The 19,157-nt window shown below is 42.7% G+C and overlaps 1 protein-coding gene across 3 annotated transcripts in view; it reads right to left on the bottom strand.

Annotated features, from left to right (window-relative positions):
• The window catches only part of Neto (Neuropilin and tolloid-like), a 94,948-nt gene that overhangs the window by 52,351 nt on the left and 23,440 nt on the right, over positions 1 to 19,157 (bottom strand). For all 3 annotated transcript variants that reach the window (XR_010436063.1, XM_064681000.1, XM_064681001.1), the window contains exon 2: positions 1,908 to 2,173. Coding sequence is in view for 2 of the 3 variants with exons in the window: in XM_064681000.1 (XP_064537070.1) it covers positions 1,908 to 1,998 (91 nt within the window). In the remaining variant the exon portion in view is untranslated. The remainder of the gene's footprint in view (positions 1 to 1,907; positions 2,174 to 19,157) is intronic.

Raw genomic sequence — 19,157 nt, 5'->3', positions numbered from 1 at the left:
GGGGCCGATCGGATGGTAAACAAAAAACTTTCATACAACCGTTTTCCGACAATTTACCACTGTTGCGGGTGGAATTTCCCAATTCGATGAAATACGTATTCATTAAGTTCTTATGGAGAGCTTTGAAAATAAGCTTAAAGCAAATCGGACACAACTTAAAACTTCGCACAAAATATCTTTGAGTCGCATTCCACCCGACAAAGTTTGGATTCTGCGAAAAGTATGAAACACGTCTCAAATGATTTTTCTTATAGATCTCTGGAAACGAATTTGAGAGCGAAACGTCACCCACCAAATCTTTGACCTCCATTTCCACCAAGGAGGAATGGATTTTCATAAAAGTGTGAAACACGCCTCAAATGAATTTGAACAAAGATCTTTGAAAATACGTTTGGGGCCGATCGGATGGTAAACAAAAAACATTCATGCAACCGTTTTCCGACAATTTCCCACTGTTGCGTGTGGAATTTCCCAAATCGCTGAAATACGTATCTATTAAGTTCTTATGTAGACCTTTGAAAATAAGTTTGAAGCAAATCGGACACAACTTAAAACTTCCCCCAAAAAATCTTTAAATCGCATTCCCCCCGAAGAAGTTAGAATTCTGCGAAAAGTGTGAAACACGTCTCAAATGATTTTTCTTATAGATGTCTGGAAATGAATTTGAGAGCGAAACGTCACCCACCAAATCTTTGACCTCCATTTCCACCAAGGAGGAATGGATTTTCCTAAAAGTGTGAAACACGCCTCAAATGAATTTGAACAAAGATCTTCGAAAATAAGTTTGAGGCCGATGGGATGGTCAACAAAAAAGTTACATACAAACGTTTTTTGCGATTTTTCCACACTTGCGGGTGGAATTTCCCGAAACCCCGTCTTAACGTGCACCTACATCACATAAGGTAACTACAGTGAAAATTTCAGCTTCCTAGCTCTTACGGTTAGGGCTGTGCGTTGATCACCAATCAGTCAGTCAGTCAGTCAGTCAGTCAGTCAGTCAGTCAGTCAGGACAAACAGTTTTATATATAGATATATATATATATATGTATTAAGTGTATATATTATATAGAGATATATATTATAATTCGTTGACCAGAATTTGGCTGCTTGCCACATGCGACAATTTGGCAACGGGAAAAAAGTTTTCCTTTGCCGCATGACCTTGACTGCAGTGAATGCAACTGTCGGCCATTTCGGTCACGCACACAAATACATATGCACACACATAATACATACACACACACGCACACCCGTAAAAAAGTTGTTTGGCAAAAGTTTTGAGTTGTTTTTACGTTCGATGCGAAAATGCGAGTCAATTAATTACAGGCCAGCGAGAATAAAAGTATACCAAGTCTCTAGCTCACTCTCTGTCTCTGTCTTCCTCTCTCGCCCTCTCTCTTTCAATCCCTCTGTACGTGTTTGGCAGGTTACTTTCTGAGGCATTCAATTCGTGGCAGCTAGCTGTAAATAGAGCGCCGCCACGGACATTGGGGCAATATTTTAGGGATGCCACACAAAAACCTCAAATAAAAATGTTTGGTTTTTATGCCGGGGCAATTGGAGACATCAGCCAAAGACATGTGCCACAGATGAGCTGAAGCTCTCCGTCAGTCTGTGTCTGTGTGTGTGTGTGTGTGTATGTATGTGTATGTATGTGTATGTGTTTGTGTGATTGCATAAATAAGAGGGATAAATGAAAGGCTAATGAGGTCAAGCGGGCAGCGGCAATGGAATGTTTTATATTCGACACATTCACTTTTGCCCCCAGTCGAGAGCCACTTATCTCAATTGTTGGTCTGTATGTGTGGCTGTATGTCGGTGGGTGTAAGTGTGTGATGACTCTTGATAAGAATCGAGCTATGTTAGTTGTGTGTGTGTGTGTTGGTTGGGGGGAGAGCACACTTACCATAAACAGTCTGACCAACAATTAGCAGCATTAGCAGCCAGCAACTAGGCTGGGGCATAATTCCACATAACCATCTGCCGATGCTCCTCATTTTGTGCTGCGTCTGCTGGCGACAGTCCAGTTGTTGTCTTTGTGCTATCAGCAGCTACTGGTCCACTGCTTCACAGAGCCGCAAAACCCACAATGCTACTGTAGGTCAGACACCACCTGCAGCTCTCCGGGCCTGGGCCTTGCTAAGCGCGCTCGCCTTCCAGCTCCAGCCGTATCTGTAATGGGAAGTTTTTATGAGATAAGTTACCATACGTTAAAAAAACATTTTCTACATTTAGAATTTAAGTTTTATAAATGTATGTTTAAAATGACAATTGGCTTTAGTGAGCTCTTTATTTAAAATAGTTGGATGAACTCTCTTTTTGCTCGCTTTGCCGTTTTTTCGTTGCAATTCCCAACAACTTCAAGCTTCGACCAGCTTAATAAGTATAAGTGTGTATTCATAATAATTTGTTTTTTGAGTACTTTAACATTAGCTGGGTGCTGTTCAGGAATAGCTAGGCGCTATTAAACAATATATTTTCATGTCGGCAGTATATTGCCTGACAATTGGTTGAGCTTATTGCACGGCCAACTTGTTCGCCTTGGCCGCAGTTATCCAAATGGATTGTGCGCCTGCTTGTCTGGGACTATGGAAATTTTGCGAGTACTTAACGCCACGAGCCGCCTGCTAGGACAAGTGAAGCGCAAAAAATGCGAAAAACACAACCACACCACAGCTCCTCCTCCTCCATGAACCAAAAAAACGCACAGTCGAGGCGTGTAATCAAAGTGTCTGATATCAAAGCAACAAAAGCGACGACGAGGACGACAAAGTTATGCATAAATTTTGGACGCCAACTTGACTGAGCGTAAAATCAATACAGGAAATAAATTAGTTTCGGCTCAAAAGCCAAAAGGCCAAACGAAAAACAAAACAAAATGTAGGCGTGTTGTACTCAAATTCCGATTCGTGTGCGGTTGCGAATTCAGATTCGGGCACACGGCTACGGATTCGCAAAAGCCGACAAAAAAAAACAAGTACCAAAGGGCGCTGGTTATCTACTGACCCTGGTGGCATCAAGTGAATGACAATGTGTTGTTATTTTTGCTGTTGCTGCTGCTGCTGCTACTACACTGCGGTCGCCCGACCATTGTTTTTCCAGCCTGTACGCCCCTGGGGGCTTACTGCTAGAATGGGGAAGGCGGCTCTAGAGCCTAATAATAGCCGCGCATAAAATTTTATTAGCCTGAGCGTAACAATTCAATTGGGTCATGCTTTATGGCGCCACTAGCCGCATTTTAAAACCAGCCATCGATGTGGGTCGAACTGCAAACGGCAGGTGTCGCGTCCACCTGTCACCAAATAACAAGGAACAGCCTTAAGAAAAAACGAAAGTAAATTAACCCTGTGTAGTCACAATTGAACTCTATATTAAACTTAAATTCAATTTAAACTTCAATTCAGTTAGTAGCTAAACGACAATTGGACATAAATTGCATTCAAATGTTTATATGCAACTTTCAATGCACAGAGCTTCGATTGTCTATATATACTATATATATATATATATATATATATATTGGATAATGTATGCGATTTAGTATGCTCAGCAGCGTTTCAAATAGCCTCGTTTCCCTTAAAAATAACAGTCAGCATCTCCTTTCTATATAATTCTCATCAATATGTTAATATATTTTCATAACTATATACTACTTTAAAATTCAGCATCGCCTTTCTATGCAGTTCTCAACAAGATGCTGATATTATTTCCGTAGCTGTGTATTTATAAATTCAAATTCAGCATCGCCCTTCTATGCAATTTTCATTAAACTGATTTTATTTTTATAAATATGTATATATTCCGTTAAATGGCGCATTGCCTTTCTATGCAATTCTCATCCTTTTATATTTCCCTATTTGCTTTAATCGCACGCTTTCCTTTGACCAACTGACTAAAAAGTTGGCTGGTCGCCTTTTGGGCCAATTATTGCTCGAATAATTCTCCCCTATGAACTATTGCTTAGCTAGTGCGAATGTGTCAAACTTTCCAACCGTTTCCTTTGTCATCAATATGCAAATATTTATGCAGATATGTAGAGCTATGAATCTGGCATAAGCTATGCTTATGTTTTTCCATATGTTTATCTCTTACTCACCCCAACCCCTGCTTAAGCGAGCACAAATGTCTTGTTCTTTATAGCGCAGGCGACACCGCATCTGCCATAAAGTGTCATAAAGTGCATTAGAGCGCACTTGGCACAACGCACGCACACACACAGCCACACACACTAAACAAGAAAAGAAAAAGCCGGAAATCAGCATGTGAAACAAAAGCAATGCAGAGGCCGCCCTTGAAGCTTGAAAAGAAACGTTTGTGCATAAATATTCATGCGCCCACGCCCACAAGAGCCAACAACAACAGCACCTACAAAATCCATCAGACCCAGCACCGTTGCCACCGGGGCAACGGCAACCGGCAACGGTGCAAAGGCGCCGCTGATTCCGCATACTTTATGCCATTTCTGATTGTTTATTATTGCGACACAGCGAAAACACAGAACAGACGGTGTGTGGAATGGGCGGCATATGGAAAGAGTTCCAGCTGCCAAAGCAAAAGCATTTAAATGCCTTGGAACATTTATTGGCGTGTTTTACGCGCCATAAACTGAAATTCATAAACATTTTATGCACTACATGTGTAAATGTGTCTCCTCTGTCTACCTCGGCATCCCTGTCTCTGTCCGTGCCCCGCGTCCACTCGCTGCAAACTGCAGCTGCATACATGAGCAATGCTCTCCGGACCAACAGGGGCATATTTTTAGCAGTTAGCCAATGCGAACCCAAAGAGCAAAACAAACAGAGAGTTTAACTTCGACTTCTGATTACTCTTGTGAAAAAGATTTGTATGAAACTTTTTTGCCACCAACCGATTGTATTTAAAATCTTTTTCAAAGATCTTTGTTTCAATTCATTTGAGGGGTGTTTCCCACCTTTCGCAAAATCCATTCAACAAGAGTGAAAAATGCGGGTCAAAGGAGGGAGATGATAGTTTATTATATTTAATTTGTTTATTTGTTTAATGCAACATTTAAGCTTTTCCTATTGGATATATTTGATTTTCAGATGTTAAGATATACTGTATATAAAACCTACAATTTATTCAAATTTTTATTAATTATACATAAAGTAAAATATTTTACTTACTCACAATCTTAGTAAATAACATATGTTCGGTTCGGTTCGATCTACACACTTGCAGCAATGGGTACCCCCCAAAAAAAGGTAGCATACTTATGGGCGCAATGCTGCAGGCATTGCGAAAATGCGACATAAAAATTCATTTTATAGCTTGCGTTTTTATTGCCAGCAGGCTTTGTTTCCGCTGCTGATGCCACCAGCCGCAGGCACTCGGTAATTGTTCCAAGCGTTGCCGCTGCTGCCTGCTTCTTGCTGCCGTTTTGCAGGTTTCGCACAAAACGTTGCGCATACGCCACGCGGGCCTCATGCATATGCAAAGGCACTCGTGATCCGCTAACAGTAAGTGGCTTTCGCGTGTGTGCGTCGCAATGATAAGCGCATTTTAAGCTTGACTGGCTTCGACTGGCATTGCCGTTGGCCCTTGACATTGGCATTGTCTCCTGCCAATCGCCATCTGCCATTTGGTTATTCGATATCACTTTTGCAGTCAATTTTGTTCCAAAAGGCGCGATAATTGCCCTGAAGAGTTTCAATAAGGTCAAAAGGGCATACTACATGTATAAATATTTTGTAGTACATTCATATATATATACATATATATATATATGTACATATGTATTAATATTTATGCACCTGCCACACACTCAATTGAAATTACGCTTTCGTTTTTTGGGCTCCACTTTTGTGCCATTTCATTGAGCACCGACCATGAAAATTGTTTTCATTTCCAATTATTATTTTTATGTGCATTCATTGTCTTTGGCCTTTGGCCTGTGCCTGATGCCCACGCATGGTTTTATATCCCAATGCTGAATCAGCAGAAAATCACAAGTGCCCTTCAATGTACTTGATTAATTTGATCAAGTTCTCCAGACAAGGGGCTAGAAACTCACTCGCCAACTGCCAACGCTGCCACCGCCCCCAACTTCAAGCATAATCTTGACTTCATCGCTATCCCAATTACCTTCCTTAGCATTAAGAACACAGTCCTATCTTTGGCAGCCTTCCTCTCTTTTCACTTTTGCCATCTCTACCCATTATAGCTGCCTTCGCAGTCGCATGACTTCATGCCGCTTACGTGTCGCATCATGTGGGCTGAATAGAATTGAAACAAATTTGAACATGGCCCTGGCCATTGCGAATGCCGCAACCTTCTCCCTATTCTCTCGCATCTACATAACAGCAACAACAACAAGTCAAATCAGAACATCAGTTGGTGGCAGCGATGAACAAGCTAGCGGGCGAAAGCCTTTACAGTGGCAAAAAAAAATACTGAAATTGTTGAAGATGTATATGATTTCTATTCCCATTTAATCATATTAAAGCTAAGTTCGCCAAGTGCTGTCACATTTTGTTTAGCTAGTTTAGCTCTGAGGTAAAAAAAAAGAGCGTGTGGCATATCGGCTAATCCGCAGCTCCATGTTCCACTGTGCGTTTGTAAGGCGTTGAAATTAGCTCCTACTCCGAACTGTGGCCTGCGTCGACGTCGACGGCGACGTTGCCGCCTGTTCAAGTGGCGCTAGATAAATGCTGAATTCGTGTCTGGCAGGCGCCCAACATTATTCGTTGGGTGGTTTTGTATCCATGGGTGGTTTTTGGCACCGCCCTCTCTCCGTTGTCGAGTTGGTAACACGCTTTACTGCACATTAAGACTTGTTTACGAATTTGCTTGTAACATGAAATTAATTTGTAAATTTAAAGGTTGCCAATGGGGCGCCATCAAGCAGTCTCCATTTCCATCTTGCGACTGGCAGCTGCCTCAGTGGGACACATGATGGTCCCATCAAACCACATGCACGAAATTTTAATTATTTGTCTTGCTTTGACATCGTCGCGACCAGGGCAACACAGCCAGGGAAACTAACCAACCAATTATCCGCTGGCAGTTTCTGGCGAGGAGCTGTTGACAAGCTGAAGCAGCGTTGCGGTTTGGCATTCCATAAAATTGCGTGTGCAGTTTTGATTAATCTATTTAATATAGTTGCAGTTCTGTTCTGAGCCAGAACAATATTTTGTTCTATTTTAAAGGCGAAAAGTTTATTTAAAAATATATTACTTTTAAGGTATATAAATAAGCAATATTAATGATTGCCAACAGAATTCTTCTTAAACCAATCTAAATAGAAAGATTAATTAAAAAATAATTAATGCTATCAGTAATTCAAAGCGAGATTTGGCAGCTCATCTAAAGTCGAAAGATTCATTTGAAAATTTTTTAAAGCTGTCTGAAATTCCAAGGGATATTTTTGTTTAGCTCAGCTTCACTCGAAGGATTCGTATTAAAATAATAAAATAAATAAGGCAATCAGAAATTTCAAGCGAATTGTTTTTTTCTGCCAAAAATTGTTTAAGACCATTTTAACAATGGCAATTTAAGCACAATATATGTGGTCATTGAGCTTATGTCGCAAAGCATAATAAATCTGTCTGATGCTGCTGCCGCTGCTGCTTTTAGCTCTTGGCAACGTCAATGTCAATTTAAAGGCTTTTGTGCTGAATTTCTGATTTCGCAACGACTTTTCAGTCTTTGTGTTTGACTTCATCATCGACGTTGAGTTTGATTTCATCAGCGACTTTGATTTGCTACTGTTGCTTGTTTTGGGCTGGCGCTGATTTAAATTAAATTCACAGCAGCCAGTAACAACGGCGTCCGCGTCGGCGTCGGCGTCGGCGTGTCAATTCTCCATGCGCGCCTAAAAAGCAATGCCAAATAACAACTGCCTGGTTGGCATTTTGGCAACTTCCGGTTTTGTTGGTCGACCAACTTTTTGGCTTCTACAGAATATGTTCAAGTTTATGTGCACATATATATATATTTATATATAAAGACATATATTGAACCAGCAGCTAACACTTGAGCCTGGGCACGCTCGACGCTTCATTAAAAGCGACTCACGACTCACAACTGTGCGGAGGGGCTTGGGCTGTATGGTGCGCCGGACGGGGTGGCATCTCTCTTTAAAGCCTTTGCCCATTTATCAACTGATGGCCAAGTTTGCGTGTGCCGTGCATAAAAACTAACTACATGCCGTCAAGTTTTTGCTGCTGCTTAAGCTACTAAAAGCGAACTTAATACATGAAACAAATCCCCAACGAGCGCCTTTTGGGGGTTGTGACAGCAACTTAAAACTGGCTGCTTGCTGGAGCCACTTTTTGGGCTTAAAAGCAAAGTTGAAGCTTAACTTGTAGAAATTTGTTAAAAAAGATAACGCAATGAGACAAACGGTTAAATGATATTTAATTCATCTCGCCCTTAATTCCGAGTCGCCTGTCCAACAGGATCCGGTTTTATTTAGGCGCTCGGTTCTCTGTTCTGTACACGGAGCACTCGACCCGTCATGGAGAGCCTTCGAAGCGCCCCATCGGTTCCGAGAAGCTCGTCCCGTCCCGGAGAGCCCTCGATTTAGAGGATTTGTCCTCGTCCTGTCCCGAGGCGCTCGTCCCGTTACGATAGCCCTTGCTTTAAAGGCGCTCTTCGCCTCGTAGAGCCCCAATTCCGAGGCGTGCCCTCGATGAGCCCTCGATTCAGCTCGTCGCGCCCCAAGATCGCATGCAAAGATGTCAAAATTTCAACAGCAGCCAATATAATAAAAGGGGAAACTAGCGGCGCCATAGCTCAGCTTGGCGCGTATTTAGTTCATAAATCATTAGACTCGATTGTGAGTCCAGGGCACACACTAAATTAACAAAGCAAAAAAAAGCCCAAGCCGAGCTCCAAAAAGATAATAAGCAATGAATCTCCTACACAAACGTGTGTGTGTGTGTGTGTGTGCTGAGTACAATTTATCGCACGAAATACCTGATGCAGAAAGCTGTAATTTTTCATACACTAACACGCAAAGTTTGGGCATCCAAGATGCGAGAAGACGAGGGATTTGTAGCGATAATGCACAAAAAATAAAAAGCACTTTGAAATAAATTGCAAATTGATGTTTACTTAAAAACAGTGCCAGAAATTAGGATTAAACTAGATATTAAAAAAGAACAAACTATATTTGAAAGCTTATTTCCTCAACTAACAACATTTTAGCAGCATTTGCCAGAAGGTGGTGAGTGTGTGTGAAATTTAAGTACTTCCACGGAAAAGAATAAGCTGCTTTTTGTTCGGATGCAGCGCACGGCACATTATGCAAGATTAATTTGTGATGTCGTTATAAACACAAGCTTGAGCACTTTATAACTCGCTTCAACTTGTCTAAATGACGGCCACGCATTTGTGTTTTTTGTTAAGTTTATTTCACAATACCCTATAAGCGGCAACTTGGCAAACAAGGTCGAGAGGAACGACCAGTAGCTCGCTCATAAGATCAGATTCTTCAAGGCAAAGGAAATTCGAGGTAATCTTTAAACAGTTTTTATAATTAAATCATTATCTCAATTTTTATCTAATTATTTGGGTACATCATCTCGGTGTAGAGGGTATTACGTAGTCGAGCACGCCCGACAAGGCGCACACTTCACTTTATATATCACTGGCCACGCCATAGTTCCACCTTCCCCTCCTCGCATTTTCCACATTTCAATGTGGCATACTCGTCCTGGTTTTGTCGACATTGTGGTCGGTTAGGTAATATGTGGCGTTTACGGGGCCAACGGGGACTGTCAATGGCCAACGCCATGACCAAAGAATAATGTTGCATTTTATTTCTCTCGACAGTAATTCGCGCACGGAACGCGATTTGTTCACATAATCGGATTTGCAGACAGCAGACCCACACACATTTTGCCGTGTGACTGAGAAGTCACATTTATTTACTTTTTTTTGTATATATATTCATTTGTCGTTATGCTTTAGCTACACAGATAGTGTGATACTGGGAGAAGGAGCAGCGAGAGATTCGCAAAGAAAGTGCTCCAAGCTGGACTGCAAAATAGGTATATTACATGAAAAATCCAATTACTTATCAACAATTCGAATGTTTACTAATAAGAAATAGATACAAATGTTCATGCACCTTCAAAGCTGGAAGCGAAAAAAAAATAAATTATTTTAAAATAATAATATTTATATTTTCGGAAGACATTTTAGGTGCAGATCAGGCTCAAAGTGCTGATCGAGGACAGAAGAAGCCTGACCTGATCAAAAGTTGATAGTCTCATTAGACGGATAAGATTTTATTCATATACTGATAGATAAGAAAAGAGCACAGGTATCACAATTACAAGTCTCCTTACACCTTCTCTATGTCATTCAAGCTTTTTGGCTTACACGATTTATGTGCGCCGGGCGCATTAAATGTTAACAACTAGGACACCATTTAAAATGGTAAAAAGGGAGAAGCGCACCCGTGTAAAATCCAATGAATTTTCAAAAATGTATCAAAATTGTGGCTGAGTGGGCGGGCTGCCATGTGAAGCTCGCCCATTGTCCGGCAAGTTTGTGTGCGGGCAGGGATATGAATATGGAATTAAATTTGGTGGTGCATATTTATGCAATATGCAAAGGCGATGGACAAACTAAAATCTGACGGGCAAATTAATACAATCACAAAGGTGTCTCGCCTGTCAGTTGCAGCAGCAAAGGACCCAGCGAGGACTTGTCGGTATCAAGGACTAAACAGGCTATCAGAGCCAGCGTTCATTCAATTAGCCCGAGTGTGGATATCAATCAACGCGTTGTATTGCCCCGTAACAGCCAAGGTACATTCAATGATGGTGTGTGGGTGTAAATGGGTGTGGCTGTGCCTGAGCATTGACCACGGGACGGCGCTGTGAACCAAAGGTGGGCGCAAACGGGAACAAAAAGAAGCAGAATCATGTGGGCGCCGACAACGATTTGTGGCGAGAGGGGGGAGTTTGGTGGACCACCTGCCGACCTGATGGCACATTCAGCACTTTTGCAATTGCAGGAAAAACAGCATGAAAGGAAAGAAGAGTTTGGCAAGCGGCAAAACTGTTCTAACAGCGCCCACACACACACTCACACAGGCACAGGCACACACACACCAATATACCGTCTCTTGGCCGCTATCCAATATCAACTTTTGTTATTGCGCTCCAAGCACGGCCCCTGTGGAAACTCTTGTTGCATTTATCAATTTGTTTGCACACTCATCAATATGTTACTACCTTGATATTAAGGTGTTTGCGTCTGTGTCTGCGTGTGTGTGTGTGTGTGTGCTCTTCATTAACTTGGTATCTTTTGCGCAAATGAGCGGCAACACTAAAGTGCTCCGGTGAGCACGATGAATGCCATAGCACACTTTGCAGCGTTTTTAATTAAAGGACCATGTGCCAATTACTAGCGGTAATTTAATTTGCTAAACAAGGCAGCTGTTGTTGCTGAACAGTGCTAAAGAGATGACCTTCAGTATGTGCTCGATGGATTAGGAAAATATTGCGCATACGACACGTAAGCGCAGAGGCAAACAAATTTATAGGCGCTTTAGAAAAGTGCCCACAAAAGACTGGCGCGCAAATTTTTGCTTTATTCGAACCTAAATCGAGCTCCAAATCCATTTGTCTAGTTTGGACCGTCACGCAACAACTTTGGCAACTAATATTAGGCGAGCAAAAAAAGACTTCCTCATACCCAACGCACTTAACGAGTCGTCGACAACAATGCCACGGAAATACAATACAATGCGAACCAAGTTCAAACTGGCCAGCACAAAGAAAGACATAACAAAACATAAAAAATCGAACAAGTTAGGGGTTGTATTTACATATACCTGCAAACGAGTAAATAACATTTTAATATTATTCATTGTTGTGTGAAAGTAAAGCTTTTAACAGTGCAATTTTAACTGCGGGATGTTAACAGTGGATTTAAAAAGTTGACTGAAAATAAATGAAATTAAAACGTAATATGCAGATGAACAAATATGAGAAAAATTTTAGTATATATACACTGAACTCATTGTAAACAAAAGGGTACAATAGAAAGAGGAATGCAATGCCGATCGCAAAAAAACATCAATGGTTAGACGGATTCTCATTTGAATACACTCTCTTTAGAAAAAATATGTGATTCATCAAGAGGGAGGATCTCTTAGCAGAGAGAAATTAACAGTGCAACGTTAACTACGTGATGTTAACAGTAGATCTAACATTTGAATGAGAATCAAAGGAAACGTTAAATTAATATATACAATATTGAAAAGTAGTATGTTGAAATGAGAAAAACAGCTATCCTTATACCCTGTACCCATTGTTGAAAACCGGGTATTATGCAAATGTGTTTAACAGAAAGAAGCATATCCGATTGCAGATAAACAACAATAGTTAGACGAAACAGCTTCCCACCCTATTTTAATACGCTTGTCTCGGCAAAAATATGATATGCTGAGAAGGAGGAGAATCTTTATATTATATTATATATGCAAATGCATGTAGCAGATTTGAGATGGCCTATCCGATCGCATAAAAAAAGCAATGGTTAGACGAAATAGTTTTTGCCCTAATTTGAATACCTTTGCATTAGAAAAAATTTGTATTGCTTAGAAGGATTATCTTTTAACATAGTTAATTGACAGAACTCTGTTAACTTAAAAAAGAGTGTTATGCAAATGCATGTAACAGAAAGAAGAAGGCATATCCGATCGCATAAAAACAGAAATGGGTATACTTCCGTCTATCTAGCTTTCGCCCCATTTTAAATTCCCTTGCATATGTAATATGTAATGCTTAGAAGGAGGATCTCTTAATTCAAGGGCCGTTTGTGTATATATAGACAGATGGAAAATATTTCAGTTTTAGAAAATATCTCCCCATTGCCCACGCATACATACATAAATGTGCCAAATGTCCATGGAAGCAGGATACTTTCAGTAAAAATTTTGTTGAGCAAACAAATTTATGGTAGCAACTGCTGCAGCTTACTTGATTTTTAATTTATTTTTTGCACATTTAAGACTCATTGAATGAAATCCATTGGTTATTGTATCTGTATGTGGAAGTGCAGCGAATCGCTTGTTATTGTTGCACACAACACAATGCTGGTCGGTCCACAGCTGGCCCTGTGCTGCCCGCTGCCGGTTGCCAGGGCCCAATCCTCTCGGCTAACTGAGTGCTGTTGCAGAAGTTTAATTGCTTGACTTGGCCGCTCTTTTGTGCTAATGCCGTCCAGCTTTGTGGCCTGTTGCGAGGCACTCGTGCAGTCGTGGTTTTAGTCTCGGATATACGCTCTCGCCGAATTGGGCGCACTTTACGCACACTTCAGTCGAGTATTTTCGAAACTTTTGGCGAACATTTAAAGAAAACAAAATGCGAGGAGCACACAAAACGTGCCAAAGCAGCTCCGCAAATACAAATACGACAAATGAAGCATAAAAAAAGTTAAGTAAAATGAAAAATTGTGTGCATGTATGCGAAAATACAAGGAACCTATGCGGCAATTCGAGCAGCTTGATAATAAAAACTAACAACTTGCAAATTTGCATTGGGACATGCAACGCGAGGCGGGCGAGGCGGATGGCGGCAAGTGAAAAATGGAAAAGCTGCAATCACAACAACAACGACAACAACAACTACAACAACAGCAACGTGCAGCAAAATGGCAACAGAAACAACAAAAAGCACAAGGGCAACAGCAATTATTCAACAATTTGTACGGCTGAAGTACTTCAAACTTTTGCTTAAATAATGTGCACGAAAATTGTTGAATATTTTTTTGTTGAAAGTTGGAAGGTTTTATTTTTGTTTTTTTTTTTTTAATTTTGGCCAAAAAACTATTGAAAATCTTTTTGGATCAGCCAGTAATTGCCACACGCTATCACAATGTCTTTGTACAGGTTAAAATGGAATGCACAATTTTCCTCTTTTGTGAATATGAAAATACATTTTATTACGATTTAACAGTTTTACTCGAACCTGTATCAGGTTAAGTAACAAGAAGAAATAAAACACATTTTCTGATTACTGATAGGAATTTAATTTTGTAATGTTTTCGCAAACAAACGAGATGCCGTGTAAGAGATACGATAGTGTGATCCCATCTAGCTGATGCATCCCGCCATAGTTCAGGCTCAACTCAAACAAGTCTGTCTAAATTACATTTGCAAATAGAAGGCCAAGCTGCAGCCCAATCAGCCTAAACGGTGCGATGAGTCCCTCTACACACGCTGTAAAATGGCCAGGTCTCACCCTGGACAGCAGCCTCAATTGGCTGGCTTAAAAGACTTTTTTTTTTTTTTTTTTTTCTCTGTTTATTAGCTAATTTATTGATACTATACATGAGCATCTTAACCTAGCTTGACTATAATGGGATAGACATACTTAATATTACCTATTAAGTTTTATAATTATTCAATATACATTATATTTTAGTATGATTGTTATTATTTTTATTTATTTTTTTTTCAAATGATTACCCGGTTTGGGAGGTCGATGGGGTGGATTCTGCGAAGTCTCCGTCGCTTTCTTCTGAAAAGTCTTCTAGCCAATATATTGGGGTGGGCAGAAAGACGGGCCATGTAGCTGGTGGACTGCTGACGTAAGAGGTCGCCCACCAAGGGGACCTTTAGGTCTCTTGCTAGGGCCCGGTTGCGGATGTACCAGGGAGCCCCAGCACTCAGTCTGAGTACCTTCGCTTGGAAGACACTTATTTTCCTCAAGTGGGATTTTGCTGCCGTGCCGAAAATTTGGCTTGCATAGCGCCAGACTGGGGCCAGGAGGGTTTTATAAAGCAGCACCTTATTGCTCAGAGAAAGCTTGCTGCTTGCCTTAAGGAGCCAAGCCATACTTTTTAGTTTTTGACGTACGCTGTGGCATGTTGTTGCGATGTGTTTGCTCCAAGTGAGCCTGCGATCAAGGTAGACTCCCAGGTAGCGATGGCCGTCTTTATGCTCAAGAAGTTCGCCTTGGAGGAATACTCCTGGCGAGGTATCTCTCCGGATCGCGAATGTGCAGCATATCGATTTTTGCCTGTTGATGGCAATTCGCCACTTTGATGCCCACGTCTCAAACTCGTGCAGGTATTCTTGTAGTTGGTCAGTGGCTTGGTAAACACAGCTGGCTTTTGAGAGGATTGCTGTATCGTCGGCGAACGTGGCGAGGTTGAAGCTATCCGGATTCTCCAGTGTCGTCGGGTCCACCGTCGGCATGTCGGCTGTATAAACAGTGTAGAGCCACGGAGCAAGGACACTGCCCTGGGGGACTCCAGCTTGGATTTCCTTGACTGCAGAAAACGTGCCGTCGACTACCACTACAAACTTTCTGTTTTTGAGGAAGCTGTGGATTATATGAAAAAGAGAGGGGGGAAGCAAAGTTTTTATTTTGAACAGGAGTCCTTTGTGCCACACTCGGTCAAACGCTTGTTTGATGTCAACAAATGCCGCGACGCAATACTCGAGGTTCTCGAAGCTGTCGAGGATGAAATCCACCACTCGGTGGAGCTGCTCCGGTGTCCCATGCCGTCTTCGAAATCCGAACTGATGCCTTGGTATGATGCGCTTAACACAATCCAGCTCCGACACTCTGGCCATTAATATTCTTTCGAATATTTTGGAGAGGGTCGGAAGCAGGCTGATTGGTCGATAAGATTCGACTTGCGTGAGCGATTTTTTGGGTTTTGGAATCATGGCAATCAGAGCGCTTTTCCATTGCCTTGGGAAGTGTCCGATTCGAAGCATTGTGTTATATAAGAGCACAATGAAGAGTATGCCTTTGGTGGGGAGCAGCTTTATTGTTCTGCTGTCCAGTTCATCAGATCCAGGGGCTTTACGAATCTTAAGCGCTTGGATTTGTGATTCGACCTCTTTGAGGGTCACCTGGAGAGTGGACAGATCAGGTTGTTGTGGTGCTTCAAGGGTCCTGTCTATGTATTCTTCATGGAGCGAGTGGGGGGAATCGAACGGTTTAAATCGCTCCTCTAGGTGCGTGGCGAAAGTTTCAGCGCGTTCTAAGCTCGATCTGGCCCAGGAACCATCCTCTCTTTTTATGGGACTCTTGCGGACGGGCTGTCTTTTAAAGCTTTTTGTCAGCTGCCAGAGGCTGTATCCCGTGCTAGCATCTGGGCTTGCGTCCATAAGTTTTCTGCTGAACTGCTGGTTGCTTATGGCCGCGAGGACTTTCTGGAGCCTGTTGGATATCCTTCTATATATCCTGCTTACTCTTAGGTCACCAGTGCGCACGTGCTCCTTGCGTAGCCGCCTTTTTAATGCCAGAAGTGGAGCTGCCGCCGGATGGATTGAGCCTCGAGGGGGCGATATCCGGATCGGGTCTATAGGATGTGAAGCAAGTTGGGCTGCTGCTCGAATCTTCGCCATGAAATTATCGATAGCATCCTCAATGTCTTCAGGGGAGGTCAGGATCATGTTGAGATTGATTGTGTTGTTGAGTTCAGCCTGGAATCTTTCAACATCCCCATTTGGCGGCAGTAGACTCTTTCTTTTTGGCTGCTGCATAGGGCTGGTGTGGACAGTAGCCAAAAGAGGAAGATGGTCCGAAGAGAGGTCATATTTGGTCTCGATGGAGAGTGAGCTCTGCCTAAGGCCACCATATATGAAGAAGTCTAGGGCACTAGGAGTGCGTTGCGAGTTGTACGCGTAGTATGTTGCATCTCCGGTAGCCAAGACATCGCATCTGCAGTCGATGATGGCTTCGTGCAAATTCTGCCCTCTCGTACAGGCTCTGTTGTTTCCCCATAGTCTGTGTTTCGCATTCCAGTCCCCTCCGGCAATGAATTTTTGTCCTAGGTTCATTATTAGGAACTCAAAATTTGCTTTGGTCCATGGCACAGCCGGCGGGAGGTATAGAGAAGCAATTGTGAAGTCACCTCTGCTAGTGCTTATCTTGACTGCGGCCATCTGCAGATGTGGTTGGGAAATGTGTTCCAGGGGGTGGTGGCTCAGGCTATGGCGGATTAAGATGCCGGCACCTCCTCTGCGGTAGTTGCAGGGATGTTGGGTTATATATGTAGTATAACCGGGGACATATATTTTTGAGCACATGTGCATGTGCGTTTCCGTTAGGAGCATTATGTCAATGACGTGGGTGGCGAGAAAAGTCCTTAGTTCCTGGATTTTTCTGTTAAGGCCATCTGCGTTCCATAATCCGATCCTTAATTGGCTCATTTTGATGGGATAAGGCGAGAAATTAGCGACATCAGGATGTGCTGAGTTTCGGAGTTTTTATGAAGCGTATTAAGGATCTGGTCCATTCTTGAGGTAAGGCTTAGCATGGCCTCTTCAAGAGCCGAAATTCTCGAGTTCGTATCCTCGCTCGGCTTGTTTCCGGGGATGTTGTTGAGCTGCCTTTCGTTCGCTTTACCATCTGGTATGCATTGGGTGACGCCTCTTCGCTGGCTGTTGGTAGGGTTGCCCGATCTGAGCATGTCCGCAAATGAAACAGATTTGCCAGCTACCATGGGAGGGGGGATAAATTGATTTGCATTGTTGTTTTGCCGAGCGTGGTTATTATGCGCCTTGTGGAGAGTAGCCGAGATATTGGGGGCCGGCTTGCGTACCTTGATTCGGTCTATGTACCATTTACAGCCTTTGTAGTTGGCAGAGTGGTTTCCGCCACAGTTGGCGCAAAAGAAGTCGCCTTCCTGGACTGCTTTGCAAAGGGGCGATCCTGTTGGGTGCTCTTCAGCACATCTACCACAAACGAATTGCTTCATGCAGTAGTTTTTAGAATGGCCATAATCTTGGCAGCGGTGGCATTGGACAACGTCAGCAGATCGGCGGGGGCGCTCCACTAAGACTCCTTGACGGCACAAAAGGTTTATTTTTAGTGCTTCCTTATTGTTGGGAGCCGGTTTGAGGTCTAAGAAAAACATATTTAGCCTGCTTTGCTCAGAGCCATTTGAGGTCTTGCCTTTAGGATTGAAGATGTTGACTACCTTGTGTCCTTTGTCTAGCATTTCCTTTATTATAAAGCCTTGGGCTGTAGAGGACGCCATCTGTTTGATGACAATGCGAAAAGGTTTATCTTCTTGGAGTTGGTAGTGGTAGTTTTGGCATTTAGACTTTTCCATGAAAGCAATTACTTTACGGAATGTTGGAACGTCCTTGGTGTATAGCCTAGTTAGGCCTGAGCCAGACGTACGAGTTGAGTAGCTGCTAGGTGGAATGACTTGGTCCAAGGCATCCTGGAATTTGTGAATATCTGTTATACCCGGAACCATGATGGGACCAGGTTTTCTAGACTTAGGAGGCGGTGGAGTTGTCGCAGGCAGTGGTAGGTCCTCCAGCATGCTGGCTTCTGTCTCCATATCATCTAATTCCGTATCTTTCTGATTTTCGTCAGCCTCGTTGTCGACAGTGTCAAGGGCTGTAAATCGATTCATCCTTAGACTAGCATCTTTTGACGTAGATGGGATGTCGTCGCTTGACCGGCTAGTTTGGACTACCCTTGATGCTTGCTGGTTAGATAGAATTTTGGTCTTACCCTTTTTGTTGGTTTGGTCAGGCGAGAGGGGAGCGCTAGGGCGCTTGCGTCTGGCAGTGCCACCTTTTTGCCATTCCGAACTCGGGGGATCGATATAAGGCACAGTACCGACTTGTGTGCTGGTGTTAATTGCCGGTGCAACAGGAGTGTTGATGGGCATATTAGCGGCGCATGGGGTGGTTGTAGGGTGGCATGATGGCTTTCTGCTGCTGCCTTGTGCATTGTTGGGGCCTGCTGTGTTGCGAGCCGTCGCAGAAGTAGCTGGAGCCACTGCGTATGTGACTGCGGTAATAGCGGATGCGTTGGCTATGGTCGTGATGTAGACTGAACTGGAGGAGGTAGCGGGAATCTGGCTCTCGCAAAGCACAGTTTTATACCGCTCGTCTAGTCGCCTCGCTTGGGCGTCTATAGATCTCATTTTGGCAATATACGATGGTGACAAGTTGTATATTTCTGAGTCATTTGAGTCGCTATACGTGTCCATACTGAGAAGTATTATTACTTGCAGAATTTACCGCAACGGTCAACAGAAGTCTCAAAAATTTTGCGGAAAGGTCACCTGCACTGCAAAAACGTAAACAAATGCACGCACAATCACACGCACACGCACTAGGGTGCGCGCGCGCAATAGACAAGAAACGTTTTTTTTTTCGCTTCTATGCAGCTGCAGCCGCCTGCGCTGCGTT

Source organism: Drosophila montana, unplaced genomic scaffold (genome assembly GCF_035044405.1).
Source record: "Drosophila montana isolate Dmon_TW-CO22-7 unplaced genomic scaffold, ASM3504440v1 contig_2178_1, whole genome shotgun sequence".
NCBI lineage: Eukaryota > Metazoa > Arthropoda > Insecta > Diptera > Drosophilidae > Drosophila > Drosophila montana.
The sequence above is the reverse complement of the archived record's forward strand: the minus strand, read 5'-3'. Positions and strand labels throughout refer to the sequence as shown.